Source organism: Salvelinus namaycush, chromosome 4, assembly GCF_016432855.1.
Source record: "Salvelinus namaycush isolate Seneca chromosome 4, SaNama_1.0, whole genome shotgun sequence".
NCBI lineage: Eukaryota > Metazoa > Chordata > Actinopteri > Salmoniformes > Salmonidae > Salvelinus > Salvelinus namaycush.
In genome coordinates, this window is record NC_052310.1 from 41696485 (window position 1) to 41715855 (window position 19371).

The 19371-nt window shown below is 41.7% G+C and overlaps 1 protein-coding gene across 1 annotated transcript in view; it reads right to left on the reverse strand.

The window, feature by feature from the left end:
* Positions 1-391: 391 nt before the first annotated feature.
* Positions 392-19371, reverse strand: part of LOC120046542 (heat shock 70 kDa protein 12A-like) — a 44582-nt gene continuing 25602 nt past the window's right edge. The window contains exons 5-12 of the mRNA XM_038991870.1: positions 18236-18340; positions 17937-18053; positions 15600-15771; positions 10640-10726; positions 9908-10012; positions 9172-9430; positions 7536-7639; positions 392-4426 (exon numbers count right to left, since the gene is read on the reverse strand). Coding sequence (XP_038847798.1) covers positions 3795-4426; positions 7536-7639; positions 9172-9430; positions 9908-10012; positions 10640-10726; positions 15600-15771; positions 17937-18053; positions 18236-18340 — 1581 coding nt within the window. The 3' untranslated portion in view covers positions 392-3794. The remainder of the gene's footprint in view (positions 4427-7535; positions 7640-9171; positions 9431-9907; positions 10013-10639; positions 10727-15599; positions 15772-17936; positions 18054-18235; positions 18341-19371) is intronic.

Consider the following 19371-nt stretch of genomic DNA (forward strand, 5'->3'; position numbering starts at 1 on the left):
CAGACCCAAATGGGTCACACCCATATACAAATCTGTGGCTGCTTTGGATATACCTCATCAAATTGTGCTAACACTGAATAGAACACATAGAAAAATATGAATTAGCTTGAATTGGGTTTCAAAACTTTGGTTTTATTGCAGAATACATTGTATCTGTTTCCAATATTAGTGATAAAACAGCAGTGACTGTTTATAGCCACTGCACCGGCACCTTGCTGTCTTGGCCTAAATAAACATGCAAAGTATAAATCATTTAATTAAAAAGTATGATATACTCTGTTTTCTTCTTCCCCTGTTACTTTTATTGATGTGGGAAGTCTTTTTGAGGATGCATGTGTAGCATGTCATGAAACCAGCAACGAACAACGACAGGTAGTCAGATATTCTTTGAAATACACATTTTATTGGATGACAGTTTGGCTGTGAATACTTGGCATTGAAATACAACTCGTAAGAGCAGGAAACTTGTAACTCAACAGTAGAAAAATCACATGTGCGTAAACCCAAGGATAAACTGAAAAACGTATGATTTGTGAAACATTTAAGAGTGGCAATTTTGGTTGAATAGTGAAGTAACTTGTTCTACGACAAGCATAGAATCAAGTAGCAGTGAACTTTCATGTCCTGTAATATTGTAAGCTCTAGATAAAGAGTTAAGCACTTTCTGTCGTAGTATGCAGAAGCTAGCTAAACTGATGCTCCTTAACTGTCTCCACCCACCCATTCAATTACAGGTTAATAAATGACACTTCATAGAATTTGACATTTACCCTCTTTAGGGTGCCAATTGTCATATTCTGCTGCGTTATAAACTCAATACGATGCGAACTTCAGCTAAACATGTCTTCATACAATTCGGACTAAGCTTTGAATATAAAGCCGCTACATACAGTATATTGTGCAATACATAATACTGGAGGCGGCACAAAATACATGGTATTTATCAAAGTAGCAATACATTAAAGAAACAAATGCTGTCTTTTTCTTTCCTTCAACTCAATAGTCATCCATTGACCTCCATGAGGATGAGGAAAGGGTTGATAGATTAACCTGTTATGAGTTGTTAGGATGGAGATTGAGCAGATCTGCTGCGATAACAGTGTGTGAGATGATTGATTGGGACATGCCATGTACATGTAAAAGCATTTCCTTCGCAGTTAATTATTCATTTGTCATTACATCTAGAGTTGAAAAGGCCACACTTTTCTCCACACATGGTGGTGTAACATTATCACCACACCTAACCCTCAAACTTAAAAAAGTGTGGTTAGAAATGATGTTTTCTCATCATTTGTAAAGATTTAATCATGCAAAACGTGCACTGCAGGAGAGTGCCAAAGGCAGCATCGGGGATCAAAGCATGTGCACTTTTTCACGTCAACAAGTCAAGGGAGACCAACTTAAATTCACAGAGTTCTTCTGTGAGACTCTACCTCACATTAGTTTGAAATCCTCAGTGTAGGGTTCTCAGAGAGGAACACTGCTGGAAGACCAGGTTATCATGCATGGTCTGCGCTATACCTTGTTACCAACCACTCAAATTGAGTGCATCTGCAAACAACAGCTATGGTAGAAAACAAAATCAATTTAAATCCAAACCCAGTTACTAGTGAGTAATACACTACCTCTGTCTTGAATCAAGACTAGGGACATGAATTGTGTCTATATGCTGAATAGTTTTGACATCTCATCTTAGGCATTCATTTGGGTAAATTATTGTATGTTGGGCCATAAACTTTTTTTCTTCTCCAGTATAAAGCTATTTATTGTATCTATATGTTTAAATATGAAGTATATATTGCGTTGTTTCCTTCCATCAATACTTGATTTAGGGTATAATACTTTCAACAGCAGCTTCCGGCAGCTGCAGCCTTGAAACAAATTTAAAATGGAAGCACAGCACAAAAATGTAAATGGTTGAGTTAAATTTTGGTAAGGAACAATACCTTGCAATTGTAAGGTTTTATTGCTCTTGTATTACATTTGTTGGGGAAGAAAGACAATGATTTGGAACTGTAATTTTCTATTATTTGCAGGGTGGTTGAAGTATAGTTTCAGTTGACCTTGTGTCTGTCAGTATGATTTGCCAATTACTGTAGTTAGAAAGACCCCCCAAAAATATTTGCTATTGATATTTTGAATACAGGTTTTCAAAAGCCAATTGTCATTTTATTGTAAACATTTTAACTAAACACAAATTGACAGTTACAAAGCCAACACAAATATTTGCCCAACCCAGAGAAACTCCATGTTCCATAACAATAACCACTCATGTTTTAAGGACAAAGGTATTCAAGGTCTCTTTCGATGCTCACTTTCACTCATTGTCAATGAATGCGGCATTCAAATTCTGCCTCGACTCGCATGCTATGGCTGGTGAGAATAGTGGGAAAAGGTGTCTGTGTGAAAGCATACATACTCTCTGTTCTAAAGCTGCTAAAATAATAACGCTAAAAATCTGTACAATATTTAAATACTGTATTTACAGAAATAAACATATTTTCAATTTCATCTTTCCTTTTCAACGGCTTACACAATCTCCTGAATTTCAGATATTCAAAAAGGAAATTCAGTGTCTTTTTGTCCTCGGTCGTCTCATAAGCATAACAAATGAAGGCAACCACAAAGCACATTGCAATGGCTATATTCAAATCAGTTTGCCGGTTCAGCTAGCAGCATTGTCAACTCTGCCACTTTTCACATTCTCGGATTTATATTTTGTTGTGGATCAGCGCAACATGTTAAACAGTGAGGTGGATTTTTACGTTGTTTGTAAGAAATGATAGAACGTCTCGACAATCAAGCCTGACGTCTAAACAGCTAGTTGTTAGTCTCTCTATATTTCTAACACATAGATTTGTTTGCAGTGCTGAATAAGCCACATTTAGAAGCCAACCTTAAACAGATATTGTTGACAGGATAGGAGACCGTCTGCTTACATTTGACCAAAAATGAACTGAGTTTCCATGACTTCAAATGTATTTTAAAAGCTAATGCACCAAGTTTGTTTCATAAGGTAATATAACTCCTTTCTATGGTATCTCATGCCTAACCACAGGAGATGGTAGAGATAAATACAGATTTGAAAGCTATCCAGTGAAGTGTTTTTGTTGGAGAACCACTGCCTTCCCTCATCTCAGGTGCTCTCCAACCCCGACTCAATAAAACTCTGGTCTGATGAGTAGGATAAGCATCTGAATGATAGTTTCTAACTGTTGTTCAAGGAAACCCCAGGAGTTTGGTTTTAAATGCCTAATGGTCATAGCAGTTGTGAAAATTTGGTCCCATGAGCGAGGGTTGGAGAGGACATAGGTTTGTGGAGCATTGTGTCATAGCATAGTGTTGTAGCTGTAAGAGCTGCAAGATAGGAGTACTACAGTACCCACCTACCATGACCTAACACAGCTACAGCACACAACCACAGATAACACACAATTGACCTGAAACAAGGCTGTACGTATCAATAGCAATATATGCCTATAGTACAAAGCTGTGTTGTATCTCTGTACATACTCCAATCTAAACATCTCTAGAGCAGAGCACATCAATATAGCCTGCACTTAAGACTAGATACACACACAGATGGTACACAGGGATAAAACCTGAATGCTAGTTTGTTTCTGACCAAGGAGTCAGCTAAAGCAGAAACAAACTAGCACTCATGCTAATCTGAAAAGGCCCAAAGATCAATATACTGCTACATTCTAGCCACTGTTCCCTGGCTCATTGTGTGTGTGCTGCTGGAGGTTTCACTTCCTATGACCCTTTGACCTTATTTCTCCATATCACCCTATTTACTGACTAAGGAAGTCGATGCTAGCCTTGACGGTACGCGAAGTGGCTACGTCCACCGCCATGGCTCGGATCTCCGTGTCCCCAAACTGCATGAGCGTCTGGATCTCACGGCGCACGACGGTGCTCTCCGTACCGGTCACATCCAGCCGCAGGGTGCCGCACTTCCTCACACCCGGCTCGCTGATGAAGCCCACGCGTTCCTTCTCCGAGCAGTAGATGTGGATGACGATGACCTGCTGGCTGGGCTTGGCGGGCGTGTAGCTGCGTTTCACCGTCTCGCCCAGGGCCACGGACTGATCGCAAGTGATGAAGGTGTCGAAGACATCGGTGCACCAGCGCGTGCCGTCCTTCACCAGCATCTTGTCGGGCGGGTGCTTGCCCTCCACGTAGCGGTTGAGGACGCCCACGCCGTAGGTGAGGGGCGAGCGGCGCACCTTGATGACGCTGGGGTCCAGGCCGAAGAGAACGGCCCCCTTGAGGATGGTGAGGCCCACGTCGTGGGGGATAATTATGCGGCTGCGTCCTTGCAGCATGTTCTGCACCGCCTGCTGCAGCAGGGGCGACTCAGCAAAGCCGCCCACTAGGAACAGGAACTTGATGTCAGACACCTCCGGCTTCTCAAAGAGATCGGCTGAGAGGGAAAGAGTTGTTATTCAACTAGAGTTCTACTCTATAGTATGTGAAGCATTAATACAATTTCAGTTTTCTGCAGGCAATAGCATATGGCTATGTGTTATGCCAGAGGACAACATTACCTGAAATATTTATCTCCAAACTCCCCTCCCTGTTTGAGTCCCAAAGTTATCAGACAGTTCATCAGACTCCAAGCAGACCATGCTAAAGTAATGTGACCCACTTCTTACTCTCTGTCCAAAAACACTGTCTGCATTATTGAAGTAGGTTGGTTTATTTTGGGTGGGAGTACTGGGAAGACTGCTCACTGTACAGTGAGAGGAAGCCTTGGGATGCAGTGTGCACTCCCCAGATATCTCTTCTGGGATCTCAACTCCTTAGAGAATGGGATGGGAATGCTTTCAATTCAGCCTGGGTGGAGTGCAAACCTAGACTCAGTGGTAGACGTAACATAATAAATGTAAATCCGGGACACTCCAATTAGTATGATATGTTATGTTTCATATGCTATGTATTAATTTGTGAATGTCCATCATCCATTTTGTATAATATGTTACGAATTACAATTCGTATATGTTATGAATTACAAATTGTATGACATATCATGAATTGGAATTTGTACAATATATTATGAATTGCAATTTGTATAATATGTTACAAATTTGAAAAATATATTAGATGTTACAAACTCAAATTTGTTGTGGCTAACGTTAGCTAGTCTAGGGGTTAAGGTTAGGAGTTTGGTTAACCTGTTGAGGACAGAGGGCGCTGTTTTCACTTTGGGGGAAAATCGTGCCCAATTTAAACGGCCTCGTACTCAATTCTTGCTCGTACAATATGCATATTATTATTACTATTGGATAGAAAACACTCTCTAGTTTCTAAAACCGTTTGAATTATATCTGTGAGTAAAACAGAACTCATTTTGCAGCAAACTTCCTGACAGGAAGTGGAAAATCTGAAATCGATGCTCTGTTCTAGGGCCTGCCTATAAATGTCCTTGATATTTATTAATATACATGAACTTCATACGTCTTCCACTAGATGTCGACAGGCAGTGAGAGAAGAAATGGAGTGTATAACTTGATCTGGGGTCGAATAAAACCTCTTGGCATGACGTGTCACCAGTTTCCTGTTTTCTGGAGCGCGCGAGAAGGGACCTGGTATTGCCTTCTGAAAAGCTGTCGTTATAGACGACTAATATCTCTGGCTTTGATTTTATTTGATAAATGTGACAATATCATCGTAAAGTATGTTTTTTCAATATAGTTTTATTAGATTATTGAAATTTATTCGGGACGTTAGGCGTCATCATTTATTCGGGACGTTAGGCGTTATGGCGTTAGGCGTCCCGACATTCTAAAACCAAACAACGATTGTTCTGGACAAAGGACCCCTTGTACAACATTCTGATGGAAGATCATCAAAAGTAGGACCCATTTTATGATGTTATTTCATATATCTGTCGTACATGTGTACTAGTAGTTTGCGGCCAGGTTTTGGGCACGCTCTCGCCATAACGTAAACTGCATATCGTAATGAAGTTATTTTTAGAATTCTAACACGGCGACTGCATTAAGAACTAGTGTATCTATCATTTCCTATACAACATGTATTTTCTAGTAACGTTTATGAATAGTTATTTGGTCAGAATAGTTGAGTGTCATAAAAATATCCGCACATTCTGGGAAAAAGATGCTACGTTAGCACAATGTATAACCACTGATTTCAGCTCTAAATATGCACATTTTCAAACAAAACATAAGTGTATGTATAACCTGATGTTATAGGACTGTCATCTGATGAAGGTTTATGAAGGTTAGTGAAAATTAATATCTTTTGCTGGTTTATTCGCTATCGCTAACGTGCCTATTGCTATCGCTAACGTGCCTTGATGAATGAATGTGGTAGTGTGGTAGGCTATTGTAGTAAGCTAATATAATGCTATATTGTGTTTTCGCTGTAAAACACTTAAAAAATCAGAAATATTGGCTGGATTCACAAGATGTTTGTCTTTAATTTGCTGTACACCATCGATTTTTCAGAAATGTTTTATGATGAGTATTTAGGTATTTGACGTTGGTGTCTGTAATTACTCTGGCTGCTTCGGTGCTATTTCTGACGGTAGCTGTGATGGTAGCTGCAATGTAAAACTGATTTATACCTCAAATATGCACATTTTTCGAACAAAACATAGATTTATTGTATAACATGTTATAAGACTGTCATCTGATGAAGTTGTTTCTTGGTTAGTTTGGTTGGTTCTTGGTTAGTTAGGTTGGCTTTGTGCATGCTACATGTGCTGTGAAAAATGTCTGTCCTTTTTTGTATTTGGTGGTGAGCTAACATAAATATATGTGGTGTTTTCGCTGTAAAACATTTTAAAAATCGGACATGTTGACTGGATTCACAAGATGTGTATCTTTCATTTGCTGTATTGGACTTGTTAATGTGTGAAAGTTAAATATTTCTCAAAAATATGTTTTGAATTTCGCGCTCTGCCTTTTCAGTGGAATGTGGGAGGAGTTCCGCTAGCGGAACCCCGGTGCCAGACAGGTTAAAGGGTTAAGGTTAGGGGAAGGGTTAGCTAACATGCTAAGTAGTTGCAAAGTTGCTAATTAGCTAAAGTTGTCCATGATGAGATTCAAACACGCAACCTTTGGGTTGCTAGATGTTCTCATTATACGTCAACCCATCTACCCCGACCAACCACCCTACTTTAATTTTTGCCTTAAGTAACATTATTTTATATGTAATCATACCAAATGTAACATATCATACTAATTTACTATGTTACGTCTAGTCTGAGACCAGGCTGGGCGTGCTCACATACAGTATGGTGATGCATACAATCCAATTTGAAAACATAACCATGCTGATGCTTTATTCATCTTGGTCAATTGAGATATGTCACTTTGTCAAGACAGCAGCAGGGCCAACAGCTGAACATTATATAGGATGCAGTATTGCTACACCTAAGGTTTGGCTTCCAAATATAGAATGACAACAGGCAATATCTTTCAGATACTACCAGTATATATGTGTGTCCGTACTAAGAAGTCCCTTCAAGAAAACAGTTTTTTAAATGAGTAATAGTGGCTACTTACTGAGGTGCTGAATGATGTGGTCTATGGTGGGCTTGAAGAGGGCGTTCATGGCATCAGGGTTCATTCTCAGCATGCCCTGGGAGGACCACTTCACAAAGTCCACACTGCAGAGAGAAAGGAGGACAGATTAGCATGCCATTATTGACGCTGCTCTGATTACCAGTAGATTGGTAAGCTACCGTATAAGCACTGATACAATACACTCCGAACCAGACTTCCTCCTTCGCCAGTAGGTGGCCTATAATGACTTTAGGACATGTAAAAAATAAAAAATAAAAGATTTACAGTCTGAATGAATATAATGAAATCCCTGTATCTTTCACGAATGTTTACCCATTGTGCTTCTTGGTAAATTATCTGTATGGAGATTTAACACAGTGAGCTCTCTGTGGAATACATGTACTGTATGTCTGTAGGAGAACAATAGATAAGTAGTGTCTGCCTCCATGCAAAAGCTCTCTGTTTTTCTACATGTACGGTATACTCATCCCCCTCAGTGGTTGTATTGTAACAGATCTTATAGGAGTGTATAGAATCCATCTGGTCTCTTTCGAGAATTCTTCTAGACGTGAGTGTGTGCTTGCCAGTGACCTCTCTCTTTCACAGAAAGGCTTTTGCGGCACAGCGAGACATCCTAAATGATTTACAGTTCTGACTATGAGTCAGAGGACCCGCAGGACCCCTGGAGGCTCAGGTTTCTGGCGTCTGAATGTCTTTAAGGGTCCCATGAGTTTAATACAGGATGAAAATCTATACTAATGTAAGACAGTACTTTTAACAGCCAGACTACAGGATAGTATCAAAGCGAGACAAGGTCTTTATATACACAAGGTTTATTTCAAGTTATTCAGTCATCTTTAGTGAATCCAAGTGCACATACTGATCCAAACATTTATTAGTGTAACACTACTACTGGACATACTACTGTGTATAAGCAGGAAGAAAGCATTTTAGACTTATCTAAGGTCATTTGAACTGAATGAACCAGAGTGGGAATACTTAGTCAGCTAATGACACTAGTCTACTATATTGTACAATAGACACGTCTCTTAATGAGCTGACTGTAAGGTGGTGGAGGGGGAAAGGTGGTGAATTCTGAATTCGCTGGTTGGCTTACTGGGCAGTTTCAGACTGTATAATGGATAATCATTGCCAGTGCCTGGACAACTGATAGATTGATAGAAGTAATCCTCATTGAATAGATTTTATATTGCACTATTTTCTATGCATTTTACTGTATCGTATTGCATTGTGTGTTTTGGTATTATGTCCTATGTTTTTAAGCACATGTACCCAAATGAAGTTCCACTCGTGGTATAATAAAATGTATCTAATTTATCACACAGTATCACAAACAAATGGATAGTAATGGTCATATGTCGCAAGTTGGTCATTTAATGTTTGGGTAATGGAATTGAGATCTGTTGCAGAGGAGACGTGTGTGTATTCCCCTGGATACATACACCAAGTAAAGGTATATTACATCCGACAGCTAGCACATGCTTATTCAGACACATGCTTGGGTAATCGGGTAATCACTCAATAGGGACTTTCAGTGTATTCTGTATCCTATACCAATCCTCGAACCCTCTGCCATCATACACACACTCACATATGCACACACACACACACTCACTTGCTCTTGCGCAGGGCGTGCTCCACACTGTGACCTCTGAACTTCTTGTAGTAGTCGATGAAGGAGAAGGGCAGGTTGATATTCAGGGGGTTGGTCCTGTCCGGGGCCGCTGCCCGTTTCCGGGACTCAAACGCGATCATCAGATCCACCCAGGCAGCCGGCCGCTTGATCTTAAACTGGTCGATGAAGTCGGGCCCGAAGATCTTACACAGGAGCTTCTCAAACTCATAGTCAATACCAATGGAGCCATAAGGACCGCCTGAGGAAGTGAAAATGAGTGTCGGTCAATAAGAGCTCAAATGACACCGAGTCCACAGAACAGAGGGGATGCATGGACCCTGATTAAGCCTTTGAAAGTGTTTTTTTGAGACTAGGAGGTCATGTGTAGCTCATGGGGATGTGTGAAATTTACTCCTCAGCCTGAAGTTTCCCCACTTGCGCCAGCGAGCAGCTAGCTTTCCGCGTGGCGCAGACTGGTAAGACACTCCAGGAGGGCGGTCACATGTGCTAGCAAGGCAGAGGTCCCAAGTTTGTGCCAGGAATGGGATGAATTAGGAGGAAGTGGTACTTGCTAAGCAAGCAGTGTGACGTCCTTTACACATGCAGCCACCCCAGAATGTGATAGAACAGCCAGAAGAATGTGAATATTTTTGAATTGAGGATATTGCCTAGATCCATCTCAGTATAACATGTATTCAGTGAGAGCTGTTATCTGAGCATTGAGCACTCTCTTTACCTGAGGCCTTATAGAGCTCCTTGAGATGTCCCTCAGGGAGCCGTATCTGGTGGACCGTGAGGTCAACCGTTCCGCCACCACAGTCAACCACTACATAGCGGTCACCTGGGGACACGGAGAGAGAGAAACGTCATTGGAGGCGAAGGAGCAGAAGACTATAGTGGTAGCCAATAACGCCTCTGAAGCATGACTTCTGACAATTTCCTCTAAAAGCGGCTTCTGTTTTTGGGACACACTCAGCGGATGGTCAACATGAGTAGTCATGAGGCCGTCGCGCCCTAAAACCCCAAGTGGGAACTGGAGAACTAGATACAGTGTATCGGATAGAGGATAAGCCAATTGCTATACTGGATTTCAGTCTTTTTATACAGTAGATAACCTACTATCACCATGCCCACACTGTCACACTGGTCAGTAATCACCATGTGATCATGTAATCAACCATACGGTCACTGACATGTCAACATCCAGCCAAACCTACAGGAAGCATTTGATTAGTAGAGAAATGTAATCGATTAGACTGTAAAAGCATGAGGTTATTAGCAAAAACTAGAACGATATTAAGTAGAATAGATCCTCCCACTCAATAAACATAAGGTTGTTGTTTTTCAAGGCACCGAATAACAAACACGATGCATGATCAGCAGCATAAGAAACAGCAGGAGCAATTACTCTATAGAGAGGGAGGAGGGAGAGAGAAACAGAAGCGTAAAAGAGAGAAAGAGACTCTACCTTCTTCCAGCTCCGACCAAAGCTCCCCTATGACATTTTCCACCAAAAAGGTGCGGCTCTGCCGTTTGCTCCGGACATGCTCCTTGGCTGGTTATTGACAGAGAGAGAATGACCGAGCGTGAGAAGGGTGGAAGCGCTTTGGTGAAGCTGTGTGGGTCATACAATGTAAGTCAAGCGACAGGATGATAGGGCTATATGATGTCTAGGATGGATGTGTGAAGTCAGCAGCAGAACTCCAGAATTGCCCATATAGCCTAACTACAGGTACCCATCCCAGAAACTGTGTTGACTTGCAGGAATGAGCAAATCTATTGTGAGACTATTTGGATCTAGTGTTTCATTTTCCGTTTTTTATATTCAAACTGTATTTTATTAGCATATACTGTTGAAGTCGGAAGTTTACCTTAGCCAAATACATTTAAACTCAGTTTTTCACAATTCCTGACATTTAATCCTAGTAAAAATTCCCTGTCTTAGGTCAGTTAGGATCACCACTTTATTTTAAGAATGTGAAATGTCAGAATAAGAGTAGAGAGAATAATTTATTTCAGCTTTGATTTCTTTCATCACATTCCCAGTGGGTCAGAAGTTTACATACACTCAATTAGTATTTGGTAGCATTGCCTTTAAATTGTTTAACTTTGGTCAAACGTTTTGGATAGCCTTCCACAAGCTTCCCACAATAAGTTGGGTGAATTTTGGCCCATTCCTCCTGACAGAGCTGGTGTTTCTGAGTCAGGTTTGTAGGCCTACTTGCTCGCACATGCTTTTTCAGTTCTGCCCACACATTTTCTACAGGATTGAGGTCAGGGCTTTGAGATAGCCACTCCAATACCTTGACTTTGTTGTCCTTAACCTTCAGGCGTTTGGAAATTGCTCCCAAGGATGAACCAGACTTGTGGAGGTCCGCAATTTTTTTTCTGAGGTCTTGGCTGATCTCTTGATTTTCCGATGATGTCAACCAAAGAGGCACTGAGTTTGAAGGTAGGCCTAAAACGAGTTTTAATGACTCCAACCTAAGTGTATGTAAACTTCCGACTTCAACTGTATGCTGATGAAATGTTCTTCCTATGGGGCAAAAAATGTGTTAGCTGCAAAGGGAGGAGAGAACGCTGGCCAAGGAAAGGACATTCTACTCTAAATGTTCAGAACTGGAGAATGCAATTATGATCAGTACTTACAGGCTAATGGTGACATTAATTGCATATGGACCTTGTAATCACTGGTTGAAAACAGGACAGCAGTAGTAGTAGCATGACCACATCGACCAAGATGTCAGAAGGACATTTTCTCCAATAGAGCGGAAACAATATGAAGGGAAAGGAGGACTTTCCGACTCCCATTAATCCTCAGGAGAGTGTGAGAGTGGGGTCTATCTATGTCACCATTAACTCCTCCGTCGACATGTCAAAACACAATGAAGAAATAACTTTCCGGGAATGCTGTGAGAACATTATGAGTTAGCTATGGTGGAAGCTGCTCGAATAGAGGAGCGGCCATTATGGGAAAGTTAATGTAAGGAGGAAACAGCGGCAGCTGGACAGAGAGTACACTTTCCCTTCCCGTAGGCTTCCTTCCAACATAAAAACACCTCCGTTGGAAAAGAGTTATAACATCCTGTTGGAAACACCATCATTAGGGAGGGGACATTGACTTGTGCCCCCTTCTTTTGGTCCAACCTCTCTCTGACCTCTGCATTGCTACTGAAGGTAATGCAGACACAAACTGACCATCTATCAAAGGGTTCATTTCAAACCAACTACATTTCCCATAATTATTATGGAAAGACAGATGATGAGTAGAAGATAATTCCGTTGGATGGTGATACATTGTCGCCGCCGGTTCTAAAATCCAGTATATAGACTTGGGATACTATGAGCACCATTTTGGGAAACAAACTCAGCATTTTACAAGAATGTAAAGATATATGAGAAATACAGTACCAGTCAAATGTTTGGACACACCTACTCATTCAAGGGTTTTTCTTTATTTTTACTATTTTCTACATTGTAGAATAATAGTGAAGACATCAAAACTATGAAATAACACATGGAATCATGTAGTAACCAAAAAAGTGTTAAACAAATCAAAATATATCTTAGATTTGAGATCCTTCAAAGTAGCCCCCCTTTGTCTTGATTACAGCTTTGCACACTCTTGGCATTCTCTCAACCAGCTTCACCTGAAACGCTTTCCAACAGTCTTGAAGGAGTTCCCACATATGCTGAGCACTTGTTGGCTGCTTTTTCTTCACTCTGCCGTCCAACTCATCCCAAACCATCTCAATTGGGTTGAGGTCAAGTGATTGTGGAGGCCAGGTCATCTGATGCAGCACTCCATCACTCTCCTTCTTGGTCAAAACGTCTTTATACAGCCTGGAGGTGTGTTTTGGGACATTATCCTGTTGAAAAACAAATGATAGTCCCACTAAGCGCAAACCAGATGGGATGGCGTATTGCTGCAGAATGCTGTGGTAGCCATGCTGGTTAAGTGTGCCTTGAATTCTAAGTAAATCACAGACAGTGTCACCAGCAAAGCACCACACCTCCTCCTCCATGCTTCACAGTGGGAATCACACATGTGGAGATCATCCGTTCACCTACTCTGCATCTCACAAAGACACAGCAGTTGGAATCAAAAATGTCAAATTTGGACTCATCATACCAAAGGACAGATTTCCACCGGTCTAATGTCCATTGCTCGTGTGTCTTGGCCCAAGTAAGTCTCTTCTTCTTATTGGTGTCCTTTAGTAGTGGGTTCTTTGCAGAAATTCGACCATGAAGGCCTGATTTACACAGTCTCCTCTGAACAGTTGATGTTGAGATGTGTCTGTTACTTGAACTCTGTGAAGCATTTATTTGGGCTGCAATCTGAGGTGCAGTTAACTCTAATGAACTTATCCTCTGCAGCAGAGGTAACTCTGGGTCTTCCTTTCCTGTGGCGGTCCTCATGAGAGCCAGTTTCATCATAGTGCTTGATGGTTTTTGTGACTGCACTTGAAGAAACCTTCAAAGTTCTTGAACTTTCCGGATTGACTGACCTTCATGTCTTAAAGTAATGATGGACTGTCGTTTCTCTTTGCTTATTTGAGCTGTTCTTGCCATAATATAGACTTGGTCTTTTACCAAATAGAGCTATCTTCTGTATAACACCTCTACCTTGGCACAACACAACTGATTGGCTCAAACATATTAAGAAGGAAGGAAATTCCACAAATTAACTTTTAACAAGGCACACCTGTTAATTGAAATGCATTCCAGGTGATTACCTCATGAAGCTGGTTGAGAGAATGCCTAGAGTGTGCAAAGCTGTCATCAAGGCAAACGGTGGCACTTTGAAGAATCTAAAATCTAAAATCTATTTTGATTTGTTTAACACTTTTTTGGTTACCACATGATTCTATATGTATTATTTCATAGTTTTGATGTCTTCACTATTATTCTACAATGTAGAAAATAGTATAAATAAAGAAATACCCTTGAATGAGTAGGTGAGTCCAAACTTTTGACTGGTACTGTATAAACTCTGCAAGTCTTACAGTATGTGCTCATAATCATAGCTTTAGCCCCGGACCTAAGCCGACCAGACACAGCTTAAAGCAGGTCATTGGAGAGTCTTTAAAAGAAAAACATCTGCTCCAAAGAGCCACCAATAGACTTCCGCTCTATAATAGCATGAGGTTAGCATTGTAAACCATGATGGAGGCAATGAACATTAAATCAAATCAATTATCTTCATCCAAGAACCTTAAGGTAACAAGTGTCTAGTTACAGAGCAAATACTGTTTTCATATTGTTGCAGTGAGTAATAAGCATCAAAAAATACTAATGTATACAGTAGGTCATCTCTCATCTCAGTTCTTATTAAAGACAGTATACCATATCTACTGTAGTCCTAAAGGGTTTCCTCTACTGTATGTGTGGGCGAATCAGATTGAATTCCAATTAACGCTACAGCACTACTATATAGCCATAACATAGCCTTCAGCTTCTGTACAGAAGTTCAACCTCCTTAATACGCATAAGGTTGAACTAAAATAAGTGCATTCAAGCAAGTGAATGCTAGTGTGAGTATGGTTTAGTCCTATCCCTAGTCAACAGCATAGCGAGATAGGACTGAAGGGCACTAAGCTTCTAAATCTCTTGTTTAGATGATCTATGGAGAACCAAAACTCTTTCCCGAAACAAAAGATCGATGAGTGAGAGAGAGGAAAGGCTTGAGGGAGTTTATGGTCATTTGCTATTGCTGATTCGCTTGGGTGTCAAATATGAGATTGGATTTCATTGTATAATACAGACCAGTTCTAAGGTGGCATTATTTAGTATTTGAATGACCTTTTGTACATTCAGATATCAGTACATTTTCCGTGCTACATCCTGAATACGAATAGTTGTTGGCTAATTTTCCCATAGTATTCAAGGGCTCGTGCACATTTTAGGAAAAAGAAGCAAAAGCAAATAGACATGGAGAATGTGATGATTTGTATTTGTCCATGCATTTTTTCTATCTGAATATGAAAATGAAAGTTATGTTAGGGTTGAGGATATTGTCCCATACACATTATCCGTTGAGAGGAAATGTATGTTTAAGATTCATTGAAGGCACTGGTTGTTTGACTATTAGCAGAATTTTACATAAACGTACAATATCACTGCAGTAGCCTGTGACCTGACTTGAGTGGGAAGACGGTTTTTCCCCAGCCACCACTACCTCTCCATCGTGAATACAGTTATCCAGAATGAATTCTACAGACAAAAACACAGATTTGACTCTTTTTGGAATGATAAACATGCTTGTCGACCAATAACCAATCTATAGTCCAAGATTCGTTTCAGAGGCATATACTGTATGAAATCGTTACATGGGGGATCCAAAATGTTACCATGGTACATTACTGTGACGTTCAATGTGATGCTCATATTCTGATTGGTCTGTGGGGTGACGGGGGGGTGGGATTTACCCTGGGTCATCCCTGCCCCTACATTCTCAGTGGGGCTGAAACCGTTCTGGTTGGTCTTGGTGCCAATGTCAATCATCTGGTGGAGGCGGAGCTTGCGGCAGTAGATGGAGGCTGCCTCGGGCTCAAGGGCAATTATCAGCTGCTCTGGGTTGTCACGGGGAACCAGACCAGCCTAGAGAATGGCAGAGCACAAACAGGAAATACTGGACATCAGCTTTTTCCTTAACAGGTCTCAGAAAGATGACCTCAATAAAACCAGCAATGTGAATAACTGTCCTAGTAAGTTACTATAAACATCCCTCATTGGTTAATATTCAGTGTATGTTAAGGATTCAAGATACCTCAAAATAGAAAGTAATATGGCCGTCAGCACCAAACTTTTTCCTGAATTAATTTAGGAACATCAAAGTTACAATGTCTACATACCCTTACACAGTAATACAACACTATACCATACACAGCTGAAATGGAACAATTTAACACAACCATCATTCATCTAAAACATAATCTAGTTCACTACTAAACCATAAATGGCTGTTGGAAAAGTATTGGGCTCATGGGCAGGCCACAGATTTGAATAGGAAAATACTCAAGGGATAAATCATGCAATCCTAGCATAAAAGCAATTCCCAAAAGCTATTACATTTCTCGAAACATCCACAAGCAACAACTGCTTTTGCAGCATTCGAACAACTTGAAGGCCTATCAATCAACATGCTGTTCTGGCTGGTTTGTGTTTCTGTCCACAATATACACAGAAAAAGACTGGCAAATTATCACATCCCTGTGCTTTGTGAGATTCTGCATGTCACGGTGAAGGGGTCAAGGAGAGTGAGGAGGAAAGGAGGAGAGGAAGACGTGGGTAAGGTAGGGGTGTTTCGTTTTTCCCCCAGTAACAGTAATAAATGATCCAGCCAGAGGATGCTGAGTCACTGCAGATACGTAGCCACTCCCCCAGCCCCTAACCAAACATCCTCCCCCTCTTACTGTGCCTCAACCTCCACTGCAGATATCAGGTGATCAAGCTGTCTAAAGAGCCTCTCTCCTCTTCGTCTCTCCTCCTCTCATATCTCTCCTATCCTGTCTCCTTCTATTGCTCTCTCCCCTCTCTCCTCCTCCTCTCTCTCCAGCCCATCTTCTTTGTTCACTGCAGAGGGGAGGGTGGTGTCTCTATCCGGCGGCTGCAGCCTCAGACAGACTGCCACACCCATGTGACACTCTCTCACACATACTAATGTCCTGTACCTCCACCCCTCCCTCCTCACACACCCACTCCTCCACCCCACCCTCTTCACACACCCACTCATCCACCCCTCCCTCCTCACACTCCCACCCCTCCACCCCTCCCTCCTCACACTTCCACCCCTCCCTCCTCACACACCCCTCCCCCCCTCCCTCTTCACACCCCCCCCTCCCTCCCCACACACCCACTCCTCTAGCCCTCTCCCCTGAAATTCCCCTACACAGAGTACCACACCGCACTACCATGTGCCCATCGCACAGCTCTCTGCAGCTCCCTCCCACCACTGTGCTCCTCTGGGGGAAAATAAACAACCCTGCCTTTCTGACTATGCTGTAAACTGGCATGTGTGTATTGTGGAATAGCATACATTGGAGTTAGAGTCGAACCAAGGTATTTGTCTTATTTATTTTCCTCTCCCTCACAGCCTATTGAGAATGATCACAATAGCCCCTTCATTCTCATCCTCTATTCTCATCCTCAGTATGCACCCCCTCCCTGCTATCCCTTGTCTCACTGTCCTATCCTCAAATTCTCTCTTGGGACGACTCGTAGTGATGAAATGATCCCTCTCCCTGGTGGCTCCCCCCAGCTGCCCTCCCTCTACTCTCTGTCCTCTCCTCTACTGCTGTCGTGGTGGATCAGTCTTTCTCTCTCTATCCCCATACAGGAGAGAGAGCAAGAGAAAGAGGGGGAGGAGAGTAGTCGTCACTGTCTGGCACTGCAGCTCCAGAGCAGCAACCAACCTCTCTCCTATAGGTAATAAATCACAGCAGCAGCCAGGGTGGTAAAGCTAGTCATGCACCGTCATCACTTTCTCTCCCAAGTACCTGCAGTGCCTCTGCCAAACGAGAGCTAATGGCGAGACTGTACAGACGCATCATTTACTCTGAGGGAGATAGATGGTTTGAGCGGCAAAAGTTTGTCATTTGAGCTGTTGAAAGCAGACTACAGCAGACAGACAGTAATTTGAAACGAGGAATATTTTACTTTCAACCTTACAATGTGTGTATATGCATGCATGAGCGTATGTGCCTCCCTGTGTGATTGCATGCGTGTGCACATGGACGTGTTTTGATTGACAGGGGCCAACCCACCTTGTAGGCTGCCTCCCTCATGAACTGCTTGGCTGGCATTTTCCAGATGGCTGGCACTGTGATGACCCATCTGATGTCTGCATTGTCAAACTCTGCACCCGCCTGGTCACTCAACTCCTGCACGGGATCACATCAAGCATGGCATCTATGTTCCCTGACCCACCATAACATCAGCACTATCGCTGAGCATTAAATTCTACTTCTAATTCATATAAGATACATGTATTCAATATATGAAACCAATGTATATATTTTTTTGAATGTACTATACCATGCAGTAGAACCTGGTAATACTTTACCTTTAGTGCTTGCTCCTTGAAGAACGCCAGAGCATATGCAAAAATATCAATAGCTTTAACTCTCTTCCCATTGGCTGCATGGAGTTCTGTGTCGATGGAGAGATTCTGATTGGGGGAAAGAAGGGACGACAGAGAAAACTAAAGTTCCACCTTATCGTAATCTTTTCATTTAAACACCCTACAGACATCTACTGATAAATACTAAGACAGACCCCAGTCAACATTCTCAGCCTTATCCAAATCGTGTCCACTTTACCTCTATGGTGAAATATGTGCAATAACAGTAGCCTGAGCCAACAGTTACTGGCAGTGTTACCTCTTACTTGGCACAGAACACAGAACTTCAAAAGCTTGCTGCAATGTCAGCTCAGGGCAGCCAAGCTGCTAGCCCAATAATGGACTAGAGGAGCCTAACGTTACTCCTTATAGTCCAAGGACCTTACATGTTCTGTTTAAAGGGCGAATTGGCTCTGGAAGCCAAAACAGCCAAATACGCCTTCTAAATGTGAATCGATTCTCAATTGCAGTACGGCTCTGGAAACATAAATCCCTTTACTTTCATATCACATCAAAATAATTTCACAAATGCAAAACATACACTTACTGTACACCAGTGGCGGTCAGGGACGTTTATGATGAGGGAGGACAAAATTTTTTCATGCGCATGGCCTTTCTATTACAGCATGTTGGATGACTGTCATTCATATTCCATTCACCCAGCTCAATGTAACATCGATAGGTTTAGGCTACTACATGATACTCAAATTGTCCCTTTACCCATTATGAGGTGGCTACAACCAAGCCTATGAATGAAAGTTTACAACATAGGTGCGCATAAGTCGAGAGAAAAATTTGAGATGACAGACAGTGACACATTCACCACCTTGCACACTCTTTTGCCTACATCATCTTATCTAGGGTGTAAATGAATACACCCCTGATCATGCATAAACACAGTTCACCTTCATAGTAGCCGTAGTATTCCTTCTAACCTCTATGCACTCTCCTCCTCTCACCTTTTTTCTTCATTGTGGACTTCAATGAACAACACATCAGCTGTATGTGACCAGGCGAAAAAACCTTTCCAAGACAAAACCATGTCATAACCGCTACACACAGCCTACATCGTTGTCCCC